Source organism: Echinops telfairi, unplaced genomic scaffold (genome assembly GCF_000313985.2).
Source record: "Echinops telfairi isolate 266 unplaced genomic scaffold, ASM31398v2 ScPeMD7_7412;HRSCAF=8450, whole genome shotgun sequence".
Taxonomy (NCBI): domain Eukaryota; kingdom Metazoa; phylum Chordata; class Mammalia; order Afrosoricida; family Tenrecidae; genus Echinops; species Echinops telfairi.
Genome location: NW_022111312.1, coordinates 10,811,984 through 10,834,571, shown reverse-complemented (window position 1 = coordinate 10,834,571; position 22,588 = coordinate 10,811,984). Strand labels below are relative to the sequence as shown.

At 41.5% G+C, this 22,588-nt stretch overlaps 1 protein-coding gene across 8 annotated transcripts in view; it reads right to left on the bottom strand.

The window, feature by feature from the left end:
• The window catches only part of ATXN2 (ataxin 2), a 58,402-nt gene extending 37,307 nt beyond the window's left edge, over positions 1-21,095 (bottom strand). For 5 of the 8 annotated variants that reach the window (XM_045296882.1, XM_045296878.1, XM_045296880.1 and 2 more), the window contains exons 1-9: positions 21,061-21,095; positions 19,325-19,384; positions 18,662-18,733; positions 18,054-18,204; positions 8,811-8,825; positions 4,902-5,029; positions 2,560-2,651; positions 1,881-2,078; positions 456-634 (exon numbers count right to left, since the gene is read on the bottom strand). In XM_045296882.1, the coding sequence (XP_045152817.1) occupies positions 456-634; positions 1,881-2,078; positions 2,560-2,651; positions 4,902-5,029; positions 8,811-8,825; positions 18,054-18,204; positions 18,662-18,733; positions 19,325-19,357 (868 nt within the window). In that variant the 5' untranslated portion in view covers positions 19,358-19,384; positions 21,061-21,095. The remainder of the gene's footprint in view (positions 1-455; positions 635-1,880; positions 2,079-2,559; positions 2,652-4,901; positions 5,030-8,810; positions 8,826-18,053; positions 18,205-18,661; positions 18,734-19,324; positions 19,385-21,060) is intronic. The other 3 variants (XM_030887475.2, XM_030887476.2, XM_045296881.1) reach the window with 1 other exon arrangement.
• Positions 21,096-22,588: the final 1,493 nt, after the last annotated feature.

The window sequence follows — 22,588 nt, the reverse complement described above, 5'->3', positions numbered from 1 at the left end:
AAGTCTTGTATTGCAAGTTAACTCAGATCCTTTCTTGAAGTAAAAAGAATAGAAATACAAGAAACAGAAGCTAATGAAAATCTATATGAATTACCAAGCACCTTCACATAGGTGAGGCTCTTCCATAAAAATAAAGGCTAAATGCTTTTATTATCTAAAATGAGAAACCACTTTAAAAACAAGAACCTATCTAAAATTTCCAATTTCTTTATATGGTAAATTGTTGCACCAAGTGCATTATCTTTGGGTTACATGCAGCACTTGTTTTTAACACATAGCTATTTCTTCATGCTACGTACTGTACATACAGTGACTTGTACAACATTCTGATACTCACAAAAGCAAATCTGAGTTAATTTTAATGTGAAAACCACTCCACAGAAACCACTCTTGTAAGTATTTAGAAAATGATATACTTGGTCGATGACAATGACAAATTTGGCTAAAATACTTGCCTCCATTAACTACTCTTTGGTCTGAACCAGAATTCGGGTTGAAATCTGAAGTGTGTGAGGTGGCTCTCGATGACATGGAGGCCGATCCTTGCTGGCTCATCCTCGGTGAATTCTGTCTCCCACTTCCCCAGGATATGACTTCTCTGTTTCTTTGTCCAGGAGGAATATATTTATTTTCCCTGAAAATGAAAGAGCCTCTCAAATCATTTTATACTCATAGACAACAGGCCCAGGAAACATACTGAGAAGTGATTCAGACAGAAGGGCCGGCTTGCCCTAAAACCTTCCAAACTGGACCTGACCTCCTCACTCTCCTCCAGACCCATCCGACATCCATGCTGGCCCAGTCTCTCTCTTGCTTCTCACGTCCTCCCGCCACCTCAGTACAAAGTTGAGTTGATATCTCTGTTCATTCTCATACCACTTGTCCTTCCTATGACTCATTCTAGCATGTGTCTCCTTGAAACTTTCTTCTTTTTTGGCTTTCTTCTCTGAGATCTCAGATCACTTCTCTTGCTGTCTGCGTATGGCTTCACACTCAGCAATGCTGATAAACCCCATACTTGCACATCAGTCACTCGGTCTCAATAGTTCACCTGACACTTGAACTCAAATGACCAAACTCCCACCTGCCAGTTTGGGTAGACAGGATGCATTTCCTGCCCTGACAGGCAGTGAGAGGGGTTTCTCACACGTGTGTGTAAATAAATGGGAGGCTGAGTCTGTGGGATGGTCATATCGGCTCTGTCCTTGGTCTGGGTCTAAGTTCCTGTCAGTCTGCTAAGCTTTTCCAGCACCATCCCAGGCCCAGGTGGTCACCAAGTTCTCACAGTGGAACTATTTCAATGTCCTAACTAGCATGCTTCAGCTTGTCCTTTCCGCCCTAAGGCTCTTTCATGCCACCCTAGGCCCAGGGTGCCACCTTTTAAAACTCCGGCATGCAAAATCCTTCTGGCTGGCCCAGCCCATTTTCCAGCCTCAGGTCCTATCACCAGCTGCCAGCTCTGTACCTTCAACCTGCACCAGGACAATGACCCTCTCAGAACAGCCTGTCACAGCACCACCCCTCTGGGAGGCTTTCTCAGAACTCTCAGGCTACGTCGGTGGTGCTTGCTTGGAATGTTCTTAGACCTTTGAGCAGGGCAATTCCGTTATGTGCGTGCTTCCCCCCATGTCCAGCAGTTAGTTATTCTTTAAACACCAGCTCTGTGAGGCCCTGATTCGAATTTCCTTCTATGCCCAACACTTGGCTCCATAGAGCTGACTTAAAAGTATCCTAAAGCAGGTCCGTCTGCATTCTCTAGCGGCTAGAGTCTAGCCAAACTACTTCACTAGAGGAGAGGAGATAGCTTTCTTCAGCACACCTTCCCACACAGAGCTGGTGTTGTGGACCCAAAAGGCCGCACAGATATTTCCTTTAAGTACCTGGTGTTCATGCTGTGCCCCTCTCGTTCACTGGAATTTCTCTGAACAGCTGTGTATTTTTCTTCCTCACTCCTGTCGTCATTTTCCAGGGCCACCCGAGCTTTGTACTGTGCACTTGATTCGATTTCTTCTGCTAACTGGTTTGCCCTTGCTTCCCGTTTTAAAAATTCTTCAGAGTTATCTCTTTCCAAGGGCACCCTGAGACAGGAGGAGGAGAAAGGGGACATCACGGTTCATGTGCCACTATATCATCTACCACTATATCAAAGTCGAAAGTGTGCAACACTAGTCAAGCTGTAGGAATTAGGGTGATCTAGTCATTTGTTCATTAATCAAGATTTAAGATTTAATTTGTTCTGTTACCTTTCCTTGGAACAGTATGACATTTTTAAAAATTGGCTAAACTTACCAGTCCCCCATAACCTGCTGTACCCCTGCAAATTTATATTTTTGAAACTTCAATTAAAAACAAAAATTTATTTAGAGCATAGCATTAAGATGTAGGCAAACTACATCTGTTCTAACGGTAATTACTCAGCCTACATACTAACAAAGTAACTCTTTCACATAATTTGTCTGGCTTAAAACCAAACTGAAACACTCATTCAATACTACAATTTAAGTTAATGAAAAATCAAACACAAATGCCCTAAAACAAAAGCAAACTTTAAAAACTTACGTATATGAAGATAAACTGCTATCATACGTAGACACTACACCGTAATTTTCTTCATTATATCGAAACATATCATTGGGGTCCCATCCATTAGACTAGAAGAAAATGAAGCTCATTTTTTCAAAAAGACAAAGTACTTGTCCCCTTTAATTGAGTTACATATCAATACTACACTACCAATTTTTAACATACTATACAAGACTGTACCAGTAACATCTAAGCGGTTTTTAATAGGCAAGAATTTCAACACATTTTAAGGGCAAGCTTTTCATCTTTTACCAGACCCTACAGGTTGATACCTAACTACACAAAACAATGAAGTGGAGGGTATTCTAGCTGCTGTACCAAAGAGGCTCCTGTAGATACGAGTTCTCTCCTCCTTCTACCAGCTTCCCTATTTTGAGATCACTTGCTCATCAGGTCTGTGCAGGACAATAGGTGCTTGTTGATGGCCAGAAACGAAGACCAGTGTTTGGGGAGGAGGGGCACGGGGGACACAAAGGCTTCACCGCTGTGTCCCCACAGTACCTGATCCCCACTCTCCTCCCCTTCCTGCTGGGAAGGCAGCATGGCAACACTGGATGAATGCACAACAGAACCTGGGTCTGCTACTAGCAGTTGTGGGGTCACAGAAATCCAGGCCTCAATGTCATAACTCCATAGCTCTGTGGTCCTACAAGGAATGGCAGAACACAACTACACTCCAAAGCTAGGTGGCGTTCTACATGTTAGAATTCACCCATCTGAGGCAGAAGGGAACATTAGGGTCTGGCAATCATTCCTCTCTGATCCTCCAACACCTGAGCCTGACAGTGGGAAGGGGCTAAACACCAAACATATCTGCCCCTCTCAGATGACAGGACACAGTGTCATCTGAGTGTGATCCATGCAACATCAGCTCCAAAGCCTTAACTTGACCCTCCTTGCTACTCCACTAATAAGATCAGATGGTGAAGTCAGGAAAGCCATTGGGTGTGCATGGACAGGGAGTCACAACTACATGAGGGTTTTACAGTTCCCTATCACAGGTTCAGTTTTAAAAACCAAACCACACAGAAAGACATCCAACAAAAAGCAAAAATCTTCCCAACTGTGTCTACTAAACAATAACAAAAAGCTCACTGCCATATTGACTTATAGCAACCCTGTAGGTTTCCAAGTCTGTAGCTCTTTACATGAACAGAGAACCTCATCATTTCCCAAGGAGTGGCTGATAGCAACCCAACTCATAATCCGCCCAGCCCCCAGGGCTCCAGCCAGTGTATGTAGATGACTGTTACTGACAGCTCTCGGACATAATTCCAGACAGCTTCTATGCATATGGTAAGACTATAATCAGCGGTTTTAAGATCTCATTGCTTTGTACTGGCAACCTTTCCACAACGACATGCTGGTCCTTTTCATAGATAAGTAGGACCTCAACTGAACAGAGGCACATAAACCTATTTAACTGATGCCCTGTTGGTGGACTTTTATTATGTTTCCAATTCTTCCCTATTAGACACAGCAATGTCAAGAACCCTCCCATTAGGTGTCCATGGATATGTCTTACACAGGATGAGGGCTAATGTATTCCCAGTATTAAACCTGGGCAAACAACAAGCAATGCCTTCAACATCCCACTCAGAATTGTTACACAGGTTTCTCTGTTACCCTCAATGTTACCCTCAAACAGTCTTTAACCAATTCAAATTCTACTGCCTAAACACTCATTTTTGGCAAGTACTTTTGTTTTATTCACATCGCTACATTAAAACCACGGGATTCTAAGGATAGCCCCTTTATCAAAGGTTTGATTTATACATAGTATGTGCTATGGAAAAAGATGGAATATGTAACAACAGGCTTATTTTAAGACTACGGAACTTATTTGTTGCTTTCATTCAAATGTGAGCGAACTGCAGTTTCTAACTTAGGGGCACTCTTCCCCAACAAGAGGCCTAGAATGTCCCAGTTTGACCTCAACTCTAAGGAGACCACAGAATTCGCCCAAGACACCCTTGCTTAGGCTGCGGTACTCTGCAGAGCACTCGGGACAATATTTTCAAAACTGCTCCTCACTCTCCAATTTAAATGTGCAAGTTGCTCACTGTGTTATTTATTTTAATCATAAAAAGAACTAATTAAGGTATAGCCAGGAGAATTGACAGCACTCCCATTTAACCCTGCAAGAACATTTTATTTCTTAATTTATTGCCTGGGGACAGTAGTGAAATATTTATTTACACATTTAAACTGCTGCTCTAAGGACAGTTAACTAAAAAGAAAAACACAAAATATATACTTAAATACAATCATGAGATCGGAAGCCCTGTGCTCAAAGCTAGCTGTAGAGGCAGACTTACCACGTCGTTCTCCAGAGCCTCCAGCTCCTCAGCAGTGGTGGCGAGTTCGCCGGCATCCCATGGCTCCAGGTCCTTTTCCTTGTGTTCCCCGTTCACTTTAGCACTGAGAGCAGAGTCAGTAAAAGCATCTGCAAAAGGCAGTTTCAAATGAAAGATTGTACAACCACACAACTGGCTACACAAACACACATGGGAATTGTGAACAGTCAGGAGTTCGCTTCCCAAAGAATTTTAAACCACATGAAACAAATTTTAATGTAGTTACATCAAATCCTACTAAAAATAATTATTTTGTTTCAGAAAGTGACCACACAAACTCCATTTAATGGACCCACTGATCACCTAGACCTGCAGCCAAACATGGAGACTATTTAGCTTTTGCACACCCAAGTCCATTTGCAATGGTCAATGTCCTACAGTTATTCTAAGAGGCCATCCTTTCACAGATCCCACTTTTCCTACAGCTATCCTGCTACATACAAAACTCAGGTCTACAGCTCCAGCCAGCTCATACTTCAGGGGCAGACCTCCCCATGCCCACTCTCACACTCGTTTGTGTTCTCACCTCCTCGGCTGCTGTCACTGAAGAGTTGTTCAACTGATGGCTGACAGTTAGTTAGGGGGTTAGGAGCCACTTAAATAAAGGTCCACTGGTGAGAAAAGGCTTTGCCGATACAGGACTGCAGTTTGAAGGGCCAGACCACCAGGACAGCACCTACCACAGGCTGGGGAACTAGTCTGCTGCCCTGGTTCTCATGGGGAGCCCTGGCCCCCGGCCACTGTGTGCTTGTCCTTGCTGCAAAGCTGCCACCAAGAGGGAGGGAAGGAACAATCAACAGCCTCGCTAGCTTCCCTCAAAAAAGCTCCAGCGGGACTTTTGATCTGGCACTGCTATAAGAACAGTATTGCTATAAAAACATAGGAACATGCATTAAAATACATGTATATCGAGATGTGAAGCTGCTGTTTCTCCGCAGAGCCTCCATCTAGGTCTACACACTTCTGGAGGCATTGTTTCCTCCTCTCTAACCCTTCACCAAAGAATTCTGTGCTCTTTACTTTACACATCATAAGGTTTGCTTGCCATCCGTGAGGAACTCAAAGTGTGCTCGTTTGCAACATTCTTTTGAGATTTGAAAACAAAAAGAAGCCTGAAGGGACAAGATCAGGGTTGTAAAGATTCCAATAAAATTCTAGCAGGGCAGTCTTTGCTACCCTGGAAAAATGAGAAGGTATATTATGATGAAAAACTCCTCAGCTAAACTTTCTCAGCCTTTTCTTCATAATGTAGTTTTAAATTTCCTTTAAACTTCTCAACAAACACCCATGGTTGTCCCATGAACTTTTCTTTTTTTTGGGGGGGACACACCCTATCACGATTATCCCTCTAGAATCCCAAGATTCAGCTGTTACAACCTCTAGAGCTGACCTCTCTGCCTTGTACAAAACCCGCAGTTCCCTTCAGATAAGCCAGTGTTTTGATTGGATCTTGCTCTAAAGATCATTCTCGTAAATCCAAGGTTCACCTGTGGTTATAAATCGGTCATAAAATTGTCCTAAGTTTTTTTTTAGCTTGCTAAGGAGCCTCATAGGAAGGCCAGCTTGCTTTTTGATCTAGTTCATCTTCACACCCTGCTCTTGGTGCCCATCTGGCCAAAAGGTTCCTGGCCAAGATGTTCACTTGAAACAGGAAGCGGTGAGCTATAAGCACTGCTTCTTCAGTAGCCTCCTGTGCCAGTGGTCACTTCTTCCACCCACTTCTGGACATCAACTAGAGTATGGCCTCTTCAGGGGAGACAGTCTTCCCTCTCTTGGCTAACCTTTGAGGTCAGGACTTTCCTTAAAAAGTTTGATCCATCTGAAACGTTTTCATGTGGGGTAGCCTTTGTGTAAACTTTGCTCCAAAGTGTCAATGATCTGGAAACATATCCTAGAGTTTTGCTAAAAATAAGATAATGGCCCTGACCACAAAATCATTTCTTTCCATGGCACAAAAAGTATCTTTTTGATTTTTTGAAGGCACCCTGAATGCAACACAAGTGTATTCCTGAGATAACTTACTACGGGTATCCACTGATGGCGAGACATGTTTAAACGTGTTTTGTTTTTAAACAAACCCAGGCATGTATGAACTGGAATCTAACGGCAATACTTTTTGACCTACATTCAAGGAGCCCTCATAGCACAGCAGCTTAAGCCCTTGGCTGCTAACTGCAAGGGGACAGTAAAAAAAAAGCCCACCAACTGCTCTGTGTAAGAAAGGTTCTCACCCGTAAGGTTTCTGTGAGTCAGAATCAACTGGAAGGTAGGTGGGGTTAGTAGGTTACTCTCTTGTAATGGATACTACTGTCCCTAGTGGGCAGAGTGATGCCAAAGTAAGAGTTCCAAGACCGCAAATTCAGTTATGGCACTGCAAGCCTCTTGGCCCCTCCTCTCATCCCACAGTGGGTGTGAGGGGGAATGGGGGAGTGTATGGGCATGTGCACCCCGGGCAATGGAAGCATTAGCTATCAGCTCCACCCAACAGTTCATCCGAAACTCACCATTCTAAGAGGCAAGTGCATGCTCAGGAGATGCGTGCAGCAGCAGCCTGAGCTGGGGGAGGGGTGGGGTACAGCCTGGGCTGATGCTCTCAGGAGGGTCCACCAAGCCAACACTGTTTTTCCCCAACACCCCTTTGCAGCTGGAAGCCACTGAAAGCCCTAAATACTGGCCACATTTGACATTCAGCTGAGCACAGACTTACTCTCTGTCTTCTTAACATTACAGGAACTGCTGATAAACGTTTATATTTAAGATCCTGATAGTGATTTAATCCTAATACTTTGGAAAGGCACATGTTTAAATAAATAAAGCAAAGCATTTAGTTAGAAATTTAGCCCTAAAGATAGTAACTTTTTTATTCAAGAAATAGAGCTTTATTAAAGCAGCTAGTGCTTTTTACAGTCCATATGACTGCACTTTTCCTCTTTGGGGGAGGAGGTGTAGGGTGAGGAGACAGTGTGGTGTGTGTCTGTCTGTCTCCTGGAGAGTATTTAGGAAAGACTAGGGATTGGACTGTGTTCAAATTAAAGGCTAAATTGCTCAAGAAAAATACCTCAAAGACATTGGCATTAATCTAGACAAAGTCAAAAAGGGACTTCTAAACCAGAGGCTTTACTCTCCTGACTACACAGCAGCCTGGGTTCTGGGGGCACTATAAGTGGCCTAGGTTCCAATGCTACACGTGCATTTCACAGCTTCTGTTGGCAGCACCTGCCTTATGAAGGCATTACCTACTCACATGCTATCACTTAGCACTATGGTTTTCTTTCAAAGCATAAATGGAAAAAGGACGTACCAAAGTGCGATTCTATAAGGAATGATATTTCTTGACTTAAATATGTCTTTTCCATTCAGGTTCCTCTTTAAAGATGATTCAGAGGCCCAAGGACTGATGAGTGAGGAGTCAGCACAGAATAAGGGGTGAGGGGGTGCCCCAGGAAGCTGCACCCGTGTGTGTGTGTGTGTGTGTGTGTGTGTGTGTGTGTGTAAACATCATGCATCCTTCTGGGCCACTCCCTGTCACTAACTAGAAGAGGCAAGAGCCAGGTGCTTCACTCTCCAGTATTACCAATACCTGCTACCATAAATGCTCAAAGTGTTAGCTATTTTATTAACACCTATGGTTAGGCTTTTAAAAACCACTGCTGGAGCACTGAACACATAGTATAATGCCATGACCAGGATTTATGCTAAGTTCAGAACACTCTACTGGCTAAAATCTAATTGTATTTTGGGAATTTGCATGCAAATTTTTACAATGCCATATATCAGGATATATTAATTCCATATTATATCCATGGCAAGAAACAAAAGCATTATAAGAGCAAGATGCAGAAATATAAAGTGACTATTAAAAAGTATTACCTGTTTCTGAAGGGACTATAGATATAGAAAGAAAAAACAGAAAAATATAAATTATCAGATGAAATAATAAAGATTTAATCATTGGCTTCACGTTATGCCATATAAACATCTAATTTAGAAAAGTCTCTAGACTAGAGAGGGAAAAACTAAGTGACTAAGGGCAGATCATCTATCCCTCCCTCACTCCTGCCCAGAGGCTAGCCCCACCCCCTAGGTTACCTCCTAGAAAAACCTTCCTTTCCTTCTGACTCCAGCCCAGTGGCGCCACCTGGAGGCATACAGGGGAAATGGCCTAACTTCCTTGTCATTCCCTCCTCTCCACATCAGAGTATAACTGCTACCATCTATTTGTCCATCTTGACTTGCCTGATGGGCCAGAGTAGCAGTGAACTAAGTTAAATGCTAGCAACACTACAGTAACAGTAGAATATTAACATAATAAACACATACAAGCATTTTAATGATAATTTTATAAAAACTATAAAAATAGTCATGCACAGGTCAAAATTCTATCCATCCTTAACATCAACTTAACTCCAGAACCCATCCAGTGTATGCCTGCCAAGTTTTGTTGAAGTCCACGATAGATGCCTGCACTTTTCATTGGACAGTGATGTTTGAGATCAGTAAGAAAACCTGTTTTCATCGTAGTGCTGCTGGTTGGCATTTCCCCTCAACTTCTTACAAAAACACAGGTTCACCACATCCTCTCAGCTATACTGTGGGGCTAGCCTGAGCCAGCCTCTACACTTACTGTCCAGCATCGGCCACGGTCAGGGTCAGGCTGAAAGTCAAGGGACTCCTTTATCACCCACTGAGCACCTACTGTGTGTGAAGCCTGTCCTTTGCCTGTTGGAGCTCTAGGGCTAGTAGTAGTCAGGGACAAGAAGCAAGCAAACCTTTCTTTCAAATTCTCCGGTGATGAGTATTTTCACAGGAAAGAGAACACAGCCTGAGAAAGAAAAGGTTGTGTCTTTTGTAGTGAAAGGCACCTCCACCTTCAGGAACCCAAGCAGGGAAGAGAGAGGGCTTCAGCCAGACTAGAGCAGCATGAAGAATGTGCCTAAGAGCTTTCAGAACAGGCTGCCCAGAAAGTGGAACCGGGGGGTTGGAGGGAAGATTACCTTTTCATTTCAAGCTTGTTTGTCCTATTTCGAATTTTATATTATGAACATGCCATATGCTTTATTATTTTAAATGAGTTAAGAGTACAAGAGGGCTTCAAGAGGTGCATGGAAAAACAGAATGAAAAGATAATGGAATTTCTCCATGAAAATGGAATTTCTCCATGAAGTTTCTGAAATCCCCATGTGGCATAAAGAAGCAAGAGGAGGCGATGCCCACATGGAAGGTGGGGGGTTGGAGGGGTGGGGCTAGCAGGGGAAAGGAACATCAAGGCCAAGAGTACAAGCTACCCTCTGCAGGAGAGGTCTTGCCAGGAGAGAATCTTAACCCTTTATTTATGGGCTCTTTTTGGCATTTGGGGGAAATTGTTTTTAAATATCTAAAACATACAAGAAATAAAAGGAGACCAATTAGAATGAACCATAGTTGATAACACCTAAAGACTGTGCTACAGTCATATATGTACTTGGTTAATTATTGCTGTAACTTCCACAGGACAGTAAATGGAATTCGGTATGTCAAGATCTGTACCACATGTGTAAGACTGACAGCTAACTTGAGTTTCACAGGAGCTGCAGCCACAAGCACTGCTAAAACTAGTGGTGCGCTGCCTACACTTGTAAGGGAAGAAATGCTAAATTTCACTCAGTCAGGAAAATAAATAAGTCTTTCCCACACATGAATTCACTGAGGCCACGGAGGGGACCAGGGAGGTGGGCTGATGAACCAGCTGGTGAGCTGCTGCTGGGATAGACAGCAGAAAGCACGGAGGGACTGGGCAGCCATTAAGGTGAGAGCTCAGGGACATCAAGGCCTGCAGCATACTCTTGAGATTAGGGCAGGGGGTAGGAGTGCAATGCTGTGACTTTCCCCAGCCACACCAGTTGGGCTGGCCAGATGAGGGAAGGAGTTTAAGAACAGAGGGCCAGGAAGAGTCAAGATGGAAGGCCTTAAGGGTTGTGGGGGAGTGAGCACAAAGTGGAGGGTGGGAAGGCCCTGGGTAATTGATAACTGAAGCAGGCAGGTGATGAAGAAGCTAAAACAGCAGAGTTTCCACAGAAATAGTGCTCTGGTCTAAAGAACCAATTACAAAATAAACATGGGAACCTTTCCCATGTACAAGCCTACAATTGAAAGTATCAGTCCTAGCCACAAAACAAAACAAAATCAAAACCCAACTCACCAACAATGAATCAACTGTGACTCATCTCATCTGTATAGGCCAGGGTAGTTTTTATGGTAGTAGAAAGCCTCATCTTTCTCCTAAAAAGCGACTGGGAGGTTCCTAACTGGTGACCTTGCAGTTAACAGCCCAAGTAACCCAGACCACCACCAGGGTCTCTCAGCCACAAAACTCAAGGACATGTAAATGCATTCCAAAGGTATGCACAACTCTGTCCCAAACTCAAGAAGGTAAACAACAAAACCAAATACAGGGGGTCCTAAATTCACATATGGCAGAAAACCAGGATCTCTCTCTGCAGCACAAGCAAACGTACCACCAATGCCACATCCTCCACCCCAATCCTGCAAACAGGCAACAGAACAGAGCATTCACAGTTGGTAATCTCTTCATGTCCCGGAAGGGTGGCAAAACTGTGAACTGCCAGCAGGTGGCAGTGTTACTGTCCATAACACAACAGGGCAGGCAGCATGGACAAGCTTCCAAACACCAAAAGAAAGAATCAAAGACCAAACACCCAATTTTGGGCAAAATTTAAAATAATTTCTTAGTTTAACAAAAAAGGATGCCACTTTTCCAAATGGGGATGAGGGGCCTCTGGGAGTCTTAAGACAGTGGGCTTTGTGACCCACAAGCAGAAAGGGGCTTGCTTGTTCTACTCCGATTAGCATAAAAACCTAGTGAATCTCTAAGGTCAAACAAAACCATTCCCATTGCCATCAAGTCAATTCTGACTCATTGTGACCCTGTTTATGGATTTCCAAGATGGTAAATCTTCATAGGAGAAGATAACCTCATCTTTCTCCCGAGGAATGACTGGTGGGTTTGAACCACTAACCTTACAGACAGCAACTCAATGAATGTTTACTCTGCACTGTCACCAGGGCTGCCTAAACCAAAATGAAACTAACTGCTTTCAAGTTGAGTCTGACTCCTAGTGAACCTATTAAATCAGGATCTCTGTGGGTGTCCAAGGCCGTAATTCTCACCCAGAGTGCTCGGTGGTTTCGACCACTTTGCTCACTTTGGAGTGAGCAGCCCAATGTGTAACCCATGGTGCCACTCGTGCTCCTTTGGTCCCTAACAGTACTAGAAGCTCAAATGGACTCAAGGTGAAACTGGTTTCGCACTTTTCCTAGGCCAAGGTCTGCATTCAGATGTGTATTCCCTTCTGCCACCAGCCACAGTGAGGACAAGGCACTTCCTGTCTGTCAAAAGCCTCCCGCGGGCTGACAAGCTTCACCTACCTCTACCTTCCCTTCTTGTATCAGAATCGTTTGGATCTTTCCAAGCTCACACTTATGATTTTGGGGTTGTTTTTGCATTTCAGAACAGTGTCAAAATGACTACTGAAAGGATATGTCAGTCAGAAAAACATGCCTTGGCGATCTAGGAAATCCACGATTTGGTTTTGATTTGGCTAGCAGTAACTGCTTTCTTGAGTGTCTCAGAACCAGGAGGAAATAACTACACCAGGCACCATCCACAGCAACATACTTATGGAAAAGGAACAGCCACTAGGAGCAAATGCCTCTGGCCAAGCATGACTGGCCAGACAGTGATTTGAACCCACCAGTCACTCTGCAGCCTAAAAGATTGAAAGGTTAAGAAATCCAAAGGGGCAGTTCTTCCCTGTCCTTATGGGTCACTGAGTTAGAATCGATTAGAAGGATTTTCTTTCTGGCATGGGTATATACAGAGACTACGAGTTGGATATTGCACAGCCAGAACAGCTTTGAGAAGAGTGAAAAAGAAAAAAGAAAATCATAAAGGCACAATTTATATGGAAGGTGTGAGGGCAATTTAGAGTGGCAAAAATGGAAGACTTCATAGCAATTTTCATAAATATTCTGAAAATGTAAACGTTTTCTTCTTTAAATTATGCAGTAAACATTTCAGAACACATTTTATTACACAGAAGTCAATGGATAAATTCATGTTAAGTGTTTCCGATGTAAGACTGATTCCAAGCTTCTTTTTCCTTTTAAGTTTCTGTGCACAGGTGGAGAAGTTGTGCCATCTTATAAAGAGACTGAAACATTTCATTTTAATAAAGGAATTTGAACTCTGACAGGTCCATTTTGGGATTCTGAGCATTTGAATATCTATTGTACCGAACTCACTACCTACCAGTCAGCTATGACTCATAGCAACCGTATAGAACAGAGTGGAACTTCTCCTGTGGATTTTTGAGGCTGTATATCTTTATGGGAGAAGAAAGTCTCATCTTTCTTTTACAGAGCAACTGGTAGGTACAAATATCTGACCTTGAGAGCTCCTTATTTATTGTACAGTAACTCTTATTTCTGGCCCCTTTTTAAGGTAAGAAATAGGAACTGCCTGTTTAGTTTCTAATAAATGTGAAGGGATACTTAGGAAAAAATCCAAGTTCATGTAATTTTCACTGCTTAAATATATTTTTGGACTTAAGGGACACCATGTGAAGTCTAACTTGACTTAAACAACACAAACTACTTTAAATAAAGCCAGCGTGCACGTCCATCTCAGTCTAGCTAACAACATTAAAAGATTCTGATTTTGGGGGAGGAAGCACAATGAAGAGTGGTATAAAGCATATATTCTGTATCTCAAAAACTAAATCTGAATGGGGAAAACTGTTGCCATTTTTTTAATCAGCAGGACAAATACACCCAGAAACAAGTCTAACATCTGAGGCACCAAGATGTGTGTTGGCAAGTATAATCAGAGAGGTTGGCTATATGACGAGGAATACAGTATCAGGATTAGAAGGAGGCTTATTAACAAAAATGCTACAGATACGCATATGACACAACCTTGCTTGTTGAAAATGAGGTAGACTTAAAGCACTTGCTAACGATGATCCAGGAATGCAGCCTTCGGTGTGGACTACAACTCAATGTAAAGAAAACCATAAACCTCACAACTGGACTATGATTAACAGAGAAAAGATTGACGTTGTCAGGGATTTCAGCTTGCTTGCATTCACAATCAATGCTCATGGAAGCAGCAGTTGAGAAATCAAATGACATATTGCACTTGGGTAAATCTGCTGTGAGACCCCTTTAAAGTGTTGAAAAACAAGGATGTTACTTTGAGGACACCGAGGTACACTTGACTCAAGCCATGGTATTTTCAATGGCCTCGGTGCATGTGAAAGTTGCACTTTGAATAAGGAAGACCAAAGAAGAACTGGTGCGTTTAATTACAGTGCTGGTGAAGAATATTGAAATTACCATGGAATGCAAAAAAATTAATTTATCTTGGAAAAAAGTACAGCCAGAATGCTTCCTCCCCGCCCCCACTATCATGATACGAATTCTACCTTGCAAGTCTGGCTAGACCAGAGGATGTACACTTGTACAGATAGGAACTGGAAACACAGGGAATCCAGGGCAGATGATCCCTACAGGACCAGTGGTGTGAGTGGCGATACTGGGAGTGGGTTTGGAGAGAGGGAACCGATTACAAGGAACTGTATGTGACCTCCTCCCTGGGGGACGGACAACAGAAAAGTGGATGAAGGGAGACGTCGGACAGGGCAAGATATGACAAAATAATAATTTATAAATTATCAAGGGCTCATGAGGGAGGGGAAAAACGAGGACCTAATGCTGGGGCTTAAGTGGAGAGGAAATGTTTTGAGAATGATGAGGGCAATGAATGTACAAATGTGCTTTACACAATTGATGTATGTATGGATTGTGATAAGAGTTGTATGAGCCCCTAATAAAATGATTTTTTTAAAAAGACAAAAACAAACAAACAAAAGAAATGTCTAGAAAATAATGATGGCAACATATGTACAAATGTGCTTGATACAATTGATATATAAATTGTTACCAGAGCTGTAAGTGCCCTCAATAAAATGTTTAAAATAAATTTTTTTTAAAAAACTTGGGAAAGGGGAGCGGGGAGGGGGTGGGGGAAATGAACTGATACCAAGGGCTTAAGTGGAGAGTAAATGTTTTGAGAATGATGAGGACAACGCATGTACAAATGTGCTTGATATACTCATGAACATGACAGCTTTTAATATCTACTGAGATCAATGTAGTACATGGACTGCACTCACTATTGACCAAAAAAAAAAGAATTTTAAATAACACCAATAAGCTAAGCATTATATTGCTTGAGGCTTTGTTTCAATTTGGCTTTATTTGTGGGTAAATTCTTTCTTGCTAATGCAAATGAAGTCTAACACCTCAGGTCACCTAATGCAAGCTTTGAGGTGGTGGTCTGACCTCACTTTTGCAAGTTAAGCTTGTCTTAGTTGCCTTGTGTCTAAAAACACCTGGACAATAATCACACCCACTTCAGAATGAACCACCACAACACATTAAGTACTTTGCAAAAGATTCTGACTTAGAATGTACATTCAAATTCTAGTGACTAGTCTCAACCTTAAGAATTTGACAGTTTAAAAAAAAAAGAGCTGCTACCAAGGGCTCAATAGAAAGTAAACGTCTAGAAAAGAATGAAGGCAACACATGTACAAATATGCCTGATTCAATCGATGTATGGATTATGATAAGAGTTGTACGAGCCCCAAATAAAATGAGTTAAAAAAATAAAAAGAATTTGACAGTATTATGGGGCAGTTCTATTCTATTCTATTCGACAAGGCTGCAATGAGTCAGATTCTACCCCAGGACAACAGGTTTGGTGTTTTTTTGTTTTTTTAATTACAAAAGCAAACAGAACTCAACAGTAATATTATAGAACAGATTTATGAATCCCCTCTTAGAAAGCTGCAATACTCATAGCATTAGTACTATTTCAGTTATCTCTCACTCACCCCACAACTGAATAATTCACTGTACCACTATAACCTCCGGCTCAGAGTAGCCCTGTTGGGCAGAGTAGGCAGACCTGTGCCATAGGGTTTCCAAGGCTGTAATCTTTACAGAAGCAGATGGCGCCACATCCTTTCCCAGCTTTACCAGTTTAGTTTTTAAATACTGCAAGTACTACAACGTTGGCTATCTGCATGAAGAAAAGGACATTTTTATATTTATAGGAAAGGGCATTTATCCTTTAGGAGTGTACTGAAAGGTCTCAAATATACAACTTTGATCTCCCATTTCTGGGCCTTCTACCTGGTCAAAACACAGTATAGTAATAGACGAAAATAATAAAAGTGTCAGATTCTAATTCATAAAAGTGTCAGATTCTAATTCTAACAATAAGGGATCGAACAATAAGCTATCCAAATACTTCCGAGGTGCTTTCCAAATTTCAGGAATGCTCTTTCTGTTTTAAAACAAAGCACACTGTGTTACCAGATAGCCTGGTACCCAATTCTGTGATGGTCAATATTTTCTCCAAGATGCTATGAAGTAAAAAAAATCGCCTAAAATTTCAGTCTTGTTTTTTGGTTCTGACTCAAAGTCAATGTTTACAGCTAAAACGATGGAAAAGTCAGCACTGTAAGTCCAGGTGGGAACAATTGTGTGCATCTAGGCACACGCAAGCCGAACTCCAGAGCCAAACACGGAAAAAGACTTGCTTCCCTACAAACTCCTGAGATGCTCTTAGAGCTGTGTCTTAAAACCAGCACAAGGAGATGCAAAACCAGAGCTTGGCTCTCCTTGGCAGCCCAGAGTACCCAGTAAGGCAGCCTCCAGAAAAGCAAAGTCACCATAGGGGAGCCTGACTCAAGAGGTCCACGAGGGGCGGCTCCAACTTCCTGGTGCCTTGTCAATGTCCAACAGCAGTGCAGAATCATCATCCCTGATTATAATCACCCTCATAATGCAACTCAAATTGTAATGAGTTAAAATTTGCAGCAGAATTACATATTTGACTATAGATTTTGAACACGAACACACACACACACACACACACACACACACACACACACACACACACCCTTTCAAGAATTCCAGAACCAAGTTCAAGATTGCCAAGAAAAGCCTTCAACCTGCTACTGAACACACAAGCCATAGCAGTCTCCCCATAACCCTCCTCATTCAACACTAAGTGGACTCCATTCTAGAATAGCTGCAGTACTGGTTTTAAAATCTTAAAACATAGCCCCTTGCTCTATTTTTCATTAAATACACTTGGTTCTACTTCAAAGACCAGAAGGCCCTTTCCAAGGGAGAAAGATAAACACGATAAAAAAGATCAATTCAAAACTGAAACCCCAAACAATTCTGCTCCAGAGCATCAGTTTCCACCCGTATCTCTGAGCCTTTTGGCTCCTGGCCTTGTGCTCTGATGTCTTTTCCTATTTACAGTCCCTGGTGGTACTATGGGCTGTTGGGCTGCTAAACCTCCAGGTTCAAATCCACCAGCAGTTCTAGAAGAAAAAGACAAGGCTGTCTGTTCCCACAAAGATTTACTTTCCTGAACCCCTATAGAGGGTCATGATGAGATGGAATTGATTTGATGACCAAAAGGGGATAAGGTTATAAATGAAAAAGGTCCCTGGTGACACAGTGGTTAAGTATTTGGCTGCTACCCAAAAGGCTGATGGTTGAAACCCACCAACATGGAAAAAAGATGAGGCTGTCTGCTTCCATAAAGACTGATAGACTTGGACCTCTATTGGCCAGGGATCTTCTGTCCTACAGGGTCATGATGATTCAGAGTAGACTCAATAGCAATGAGTTTGATTTGAGTTACAGTGATCGAAAGTGCCACAGACCACGTGCCACAAGACATTTTCAGGTGTGTAATTAGTAACCTTAACCATGAAACTTGAGAAAATGCTTTACAAACTACTTTAATGAAACAAAGTCAGAATATATGCTACTTAAAGGACCAAATACTCATCCTCGTAAGTTTTAAATAATTTTCCAAAAGAAAGTATTAAAATTGCCACCATTCTAAAAGATTTCCTTAACCAGACAATTCTAGGAGGCCTAGGCTTAAAAACAAGTTATCACTGCAGAGTTTTTGCCTGAGTAATCCAATCACCTCTGAAGCACAGTTGACAAATCAAAACGTACCTCTTCGTGCGTAACTAGAGTCCATATCCTTAAACTGAACCATAACAAAGTCTGAACACTTGAACAGAATACTCTCCATGATTTCTTCAAGTTTTGGCCCCGAACTGGATTCTGTACTTTTCTCGTGGGCAGCATCAAGTACCAAATCACACTGAAAATAAAAACATGAGTGAACATTCAAGACACCTACAAAATTCCACACACGCTTTAGCACAGTCTGCTGTTTTAATATCTTTGGCAAAAATGACCTCTCTCAAGAGAGCCTCGTAATCACCCTTTTTCCTCAGACTACTGTTCATTCAGTCACCACTTGACTCTGAGTTGGCCCTTGATGCTGCAGTCACTGTAAAGAGCACTAGTGGTGATCAGAGTGGGAAGGGCAGTGAACTCATTTCCTTCTCTTAGTCCACAACACTTGAAAAATGACAAATATTTTAATAATCAGGTAGATCATGAAACTTTTGATTTCACCCTTATCAGCATAGCCAGTGATAAGGTGGCTACCCTATATCAGAAGCCAGAAGACACAAGCCAGCAAGCCGTGTGAATATGCAGCAGCTGCTTTTCATGTGGGTTTCAGAGACACAAAAAGGCAGAGTAAACATTACCTTAGGGCTGTACGTTTTAAAAACTCCTTCATATATACCTCCATTCTTCACTTGTACTTCACATTTGGAGCCCTAAAAACATACAAGTACATTATCAGAGAAATGGCACACTTGCAACACAACCACGGAGGTGGGGAGGGAAGGAGGAAGTAACTTTTCATTGCTCATCAGGCTTCACTAAATGTATTAGGTATTTACACATTTTAAAGATATTAATGAGGAGGCTTCAAAAAGTCCATGAAACGATGGGATGAAAAAGACAATGGAATTTTGCCACAAATTTTATGAAGACTCTGTATAAAAATGCACTGAACTCTCAGAATTCTTCAGCGTTCTGAAAGTTTTCATTTGTATTTAATATTGAAGCTAAAGATTTCTGACCCCACGATACTTGGTGACAAGGAAATAAGGCCATTACAGAACTTCAAAAAAAATCATGGAAAAATGAAAAGATAATAGAACTTTCCCCCAAACTTTTTGAACCCTCAAATTGTTTTGTACATAGGACAATAAGAAGAGGGTTACACAGTCTATACTAAATCATCCTGAATAACTTAATCTAAGAAATGTTACTATGAGAATCATTCACACACATCAGAATGTCAGATGCTGCTTTCGACTACAAGAACAAGGCAGTTTATTCCCAGTAATTTGATCACTTACAACAACTGATGTAAGAATATGGACCATCCTCATGTTTGCATAGATTCCATCAAATGAAATCTGTAATATGAGAAGACATTATTAGAAATCAGACTTTATACACACACAGGCATAAACACGTATAAGAAAGTATTTCTTTTGTTATAAAATTTTTAGGTAAATAAAAAACAAAAAGGGTCACAAGGAAGAAACAAGTCAGTCAGGGTGCAGTACAGCACTGACAAAACACACAACTCTCCTCTAGTTCTTTAATGTTTTCTTCCCCCACTATCATGACCCCAATTCTACCTTACAAATCCAGCCAAACCAGAGCATGTACACGGGTACAGATAAGAGCTGGAAACAGGGAATCCAGGACAAATAAACCCTTCAGGACCAATAATGAGTAGCGATACCAGGAGGGTAAGAGGAAGGGGCTGGGAGAAAGGGGGAACTGATCACAATGATCTAACTATAACCCCCTCCCAGGGGGACAGACAACAGAAAAATGGGTAAAGGGAGACAGCAGTAGGTGTAAAACATTATATATATAAATTATCAAGGGTCCACGCAGGGAAGGAGGGAATGAGCTCAAGTAGAAAGAAAATGTTTTGCTAATGATGATGGCGCAGGGAGGGAGGTGGAAAAAATGAGGAGCTGATGCCAGGGGCTTACATGGAGAGTAAATGTTTTGAGAATGATGAGGGTAACGAATGTACAAATGTGCTTTATACAATTGATGTATGTATGGATTGTGGTAAGAGTTATATGAGCCCCCAATAAAATGATTAAAAAGAAAATGATGATGGAAACATATGTACAAATGTGCTTGACACATGGATGGATGTAGGGATTGTGATACGAGCTGTAACAGCCCCCAATGATTAAAAACAAAACTTTCAGGTAGGCATAGAATACCTCACATGTATTAAAATGAGATTTGGTACCATTATCATCTTTTTCTTCCTTAGAAAACAACTCCATTTTTCAAAAGTGAAATCAGTCATTCCAACTACAGAAATCTGGACTACAAAAGCAAGATATGCCAAGAGAAAACCACAAGGGCAGAGAACAATCAATAGTTGCTGGAGAGCAGGGAGGGAAAGATTGTCTATAAAATGGTATTAGGGGCTTGAGGGCAACAAAACTGTCCTATTCTGGACAACCACTTCACTCTATGGTACATTTCACACCCCACACCTAAATGTGTGTCCTCCCGATTCTCAGGACGACAGTCTGGCCAAACAATGCACAGGCTCAAAAAACAGTGACAGCTTCTCATTTCTTTCTTCTACCATCAGGAACTTACACATTCTGCCCTTCGTGCCTAGTTGAATTTCAAGGGCAACATTCCAAAAGTTAAGACTAGAAGGCCCTATCCAAGGAAGAAAAATAGAGCAATAAAAATAAAAAATAAAAAGCAAATTATTCCAAAGCCAAACCCTCACAGAACTCTGCAAACTCTCATCCTGATGGTTTACTATCTTTGGGGGATTAATCATTTAGATTTACCAAGCACTGTTATTACAAAATTATGTCTGACAAAATACTATTTATAGATAATTCTGTTTTAACCATACAGCCTAATTGAAAGCAGACAGCCTAATAGTTTTATACTACACTACGCTGACCAATTAAAGAGTTCTGAGCTAAACAAGAAGATTCTTCTCTTTTTTGCATTGACTTCTGATCTGTGGTTAGAGATCATTTCTGAGTTACCATTTCCCTACCAAAGAAATAAGATTCATATTACTTACCGTAGACTGAGGCAGTCCTTTGCTACTGTTTCGACCTCTGCAAAGATAAAACAGTATGCTTATTCATTTCAGCAGCTACAATTATTTCCCTCCAAATTTAGAATATTATATCATTTCATTCCAGTGATGGGCAGGCTATGGGTGTAGAGGTCTTCTCCAATATTAAATCTCAAGATGAGCTAAGTACATTTATCTTCCCTGTGGTTTGCCTGCTCAGAGGACCAGAGGAGGGAGGAAGGAGAACAAAAGAACGAAACCCTTTTCTAAATCAAATAAGCACATTAAAAATAAGAACAACATATACTAGGATGGGGGAGGGGCACGACTAATGTTAAACATGAGTTAGTGATAATCTGTACCACAAAAGTAACCACACACTTATAAAGAGCTACCCAGGAACAAAATAGAAGTTCTATTTCTGATTTAACTAACACACTTGACTGACAGTAAAGCACCTGCCATTTTTCCTCCACCTCTAAAACTGCTGATGTGCTTACAAGGGCAGAAAACCATTTGAAAATATGTTACATAATTTAAAGAATGTTCTAAATAGTAAGGACCTCTGTCAATAACTACACAACATGTGCCCTTCCTGGTTAAACCCTCCCACTAAAACAATGTAGTATAATACCAAAGGTGGCTGGAAAGTAATTTCAAGTGCTATTTTCAAGTGAATTTTATTATGTAACATAATGCAACTTTAAGCTTATGCCATTGGAAGAGATTAGGCCCCATAGAAATCATAGAAACATTAGTCACAAAAAATACATTTCTCGCAAAAATTAGCTAGTTTACAACATGACTGAAACCTCTTCTTATTGAAATAATCACAACACTCAAACTAAGCCACAAATGAACAGTATTCCAAGAGCAGCATAATTCACATCCAACAGATTAAGCAGTCTGATGAGTGGCAGTGCCCAATGAAGAAGCACTGACTTCCACACCCCAAGGGCAGGTCTGACTTGGCCTCCAACTTATCAGCACCCAAAATGGCTACAATGCATTCTCTGAAATGTCTTAGTTTCCAGGAACCCTGATATGTCTTGGATTACGCTTTGGGCTACCATCTGCAAGGTCAGCAGTACGAAACCACCCACCACTCCCCACAGGAGAAAGATGGGGCTTTCTACTCCTATAAAGAGTTACTGACTAGGAAACCCAAAGGAGCAGTTCTACCCTGTCCTACAGGGCTGCTATGAACTGGCATCAACTCGATGGGCAGTGAGTTTTGGGTCTTAAGTTTCCAACAAATTACTATGCTAAGAAATAAGAAAGTCTAAGGCAGATGCTGGGGGGAAAAACCAACAACAGAAATCGACTATGAGAAGAACTAAAAGTTTGATTTAATAACAACATCAAAGTAACTGTAATAAATACAACCAAAGGAAACTATGCAGAAAGAATTGAGTAAGCTCTCACACAAAAATAGACACCATCAATAAAAAGATAGAAATTATAAAAAAAGAACCAAGTGGAAAATCTGGAGTTGAAAAGTGTAACTGAAAATAAAAATTCACTAGAGGGA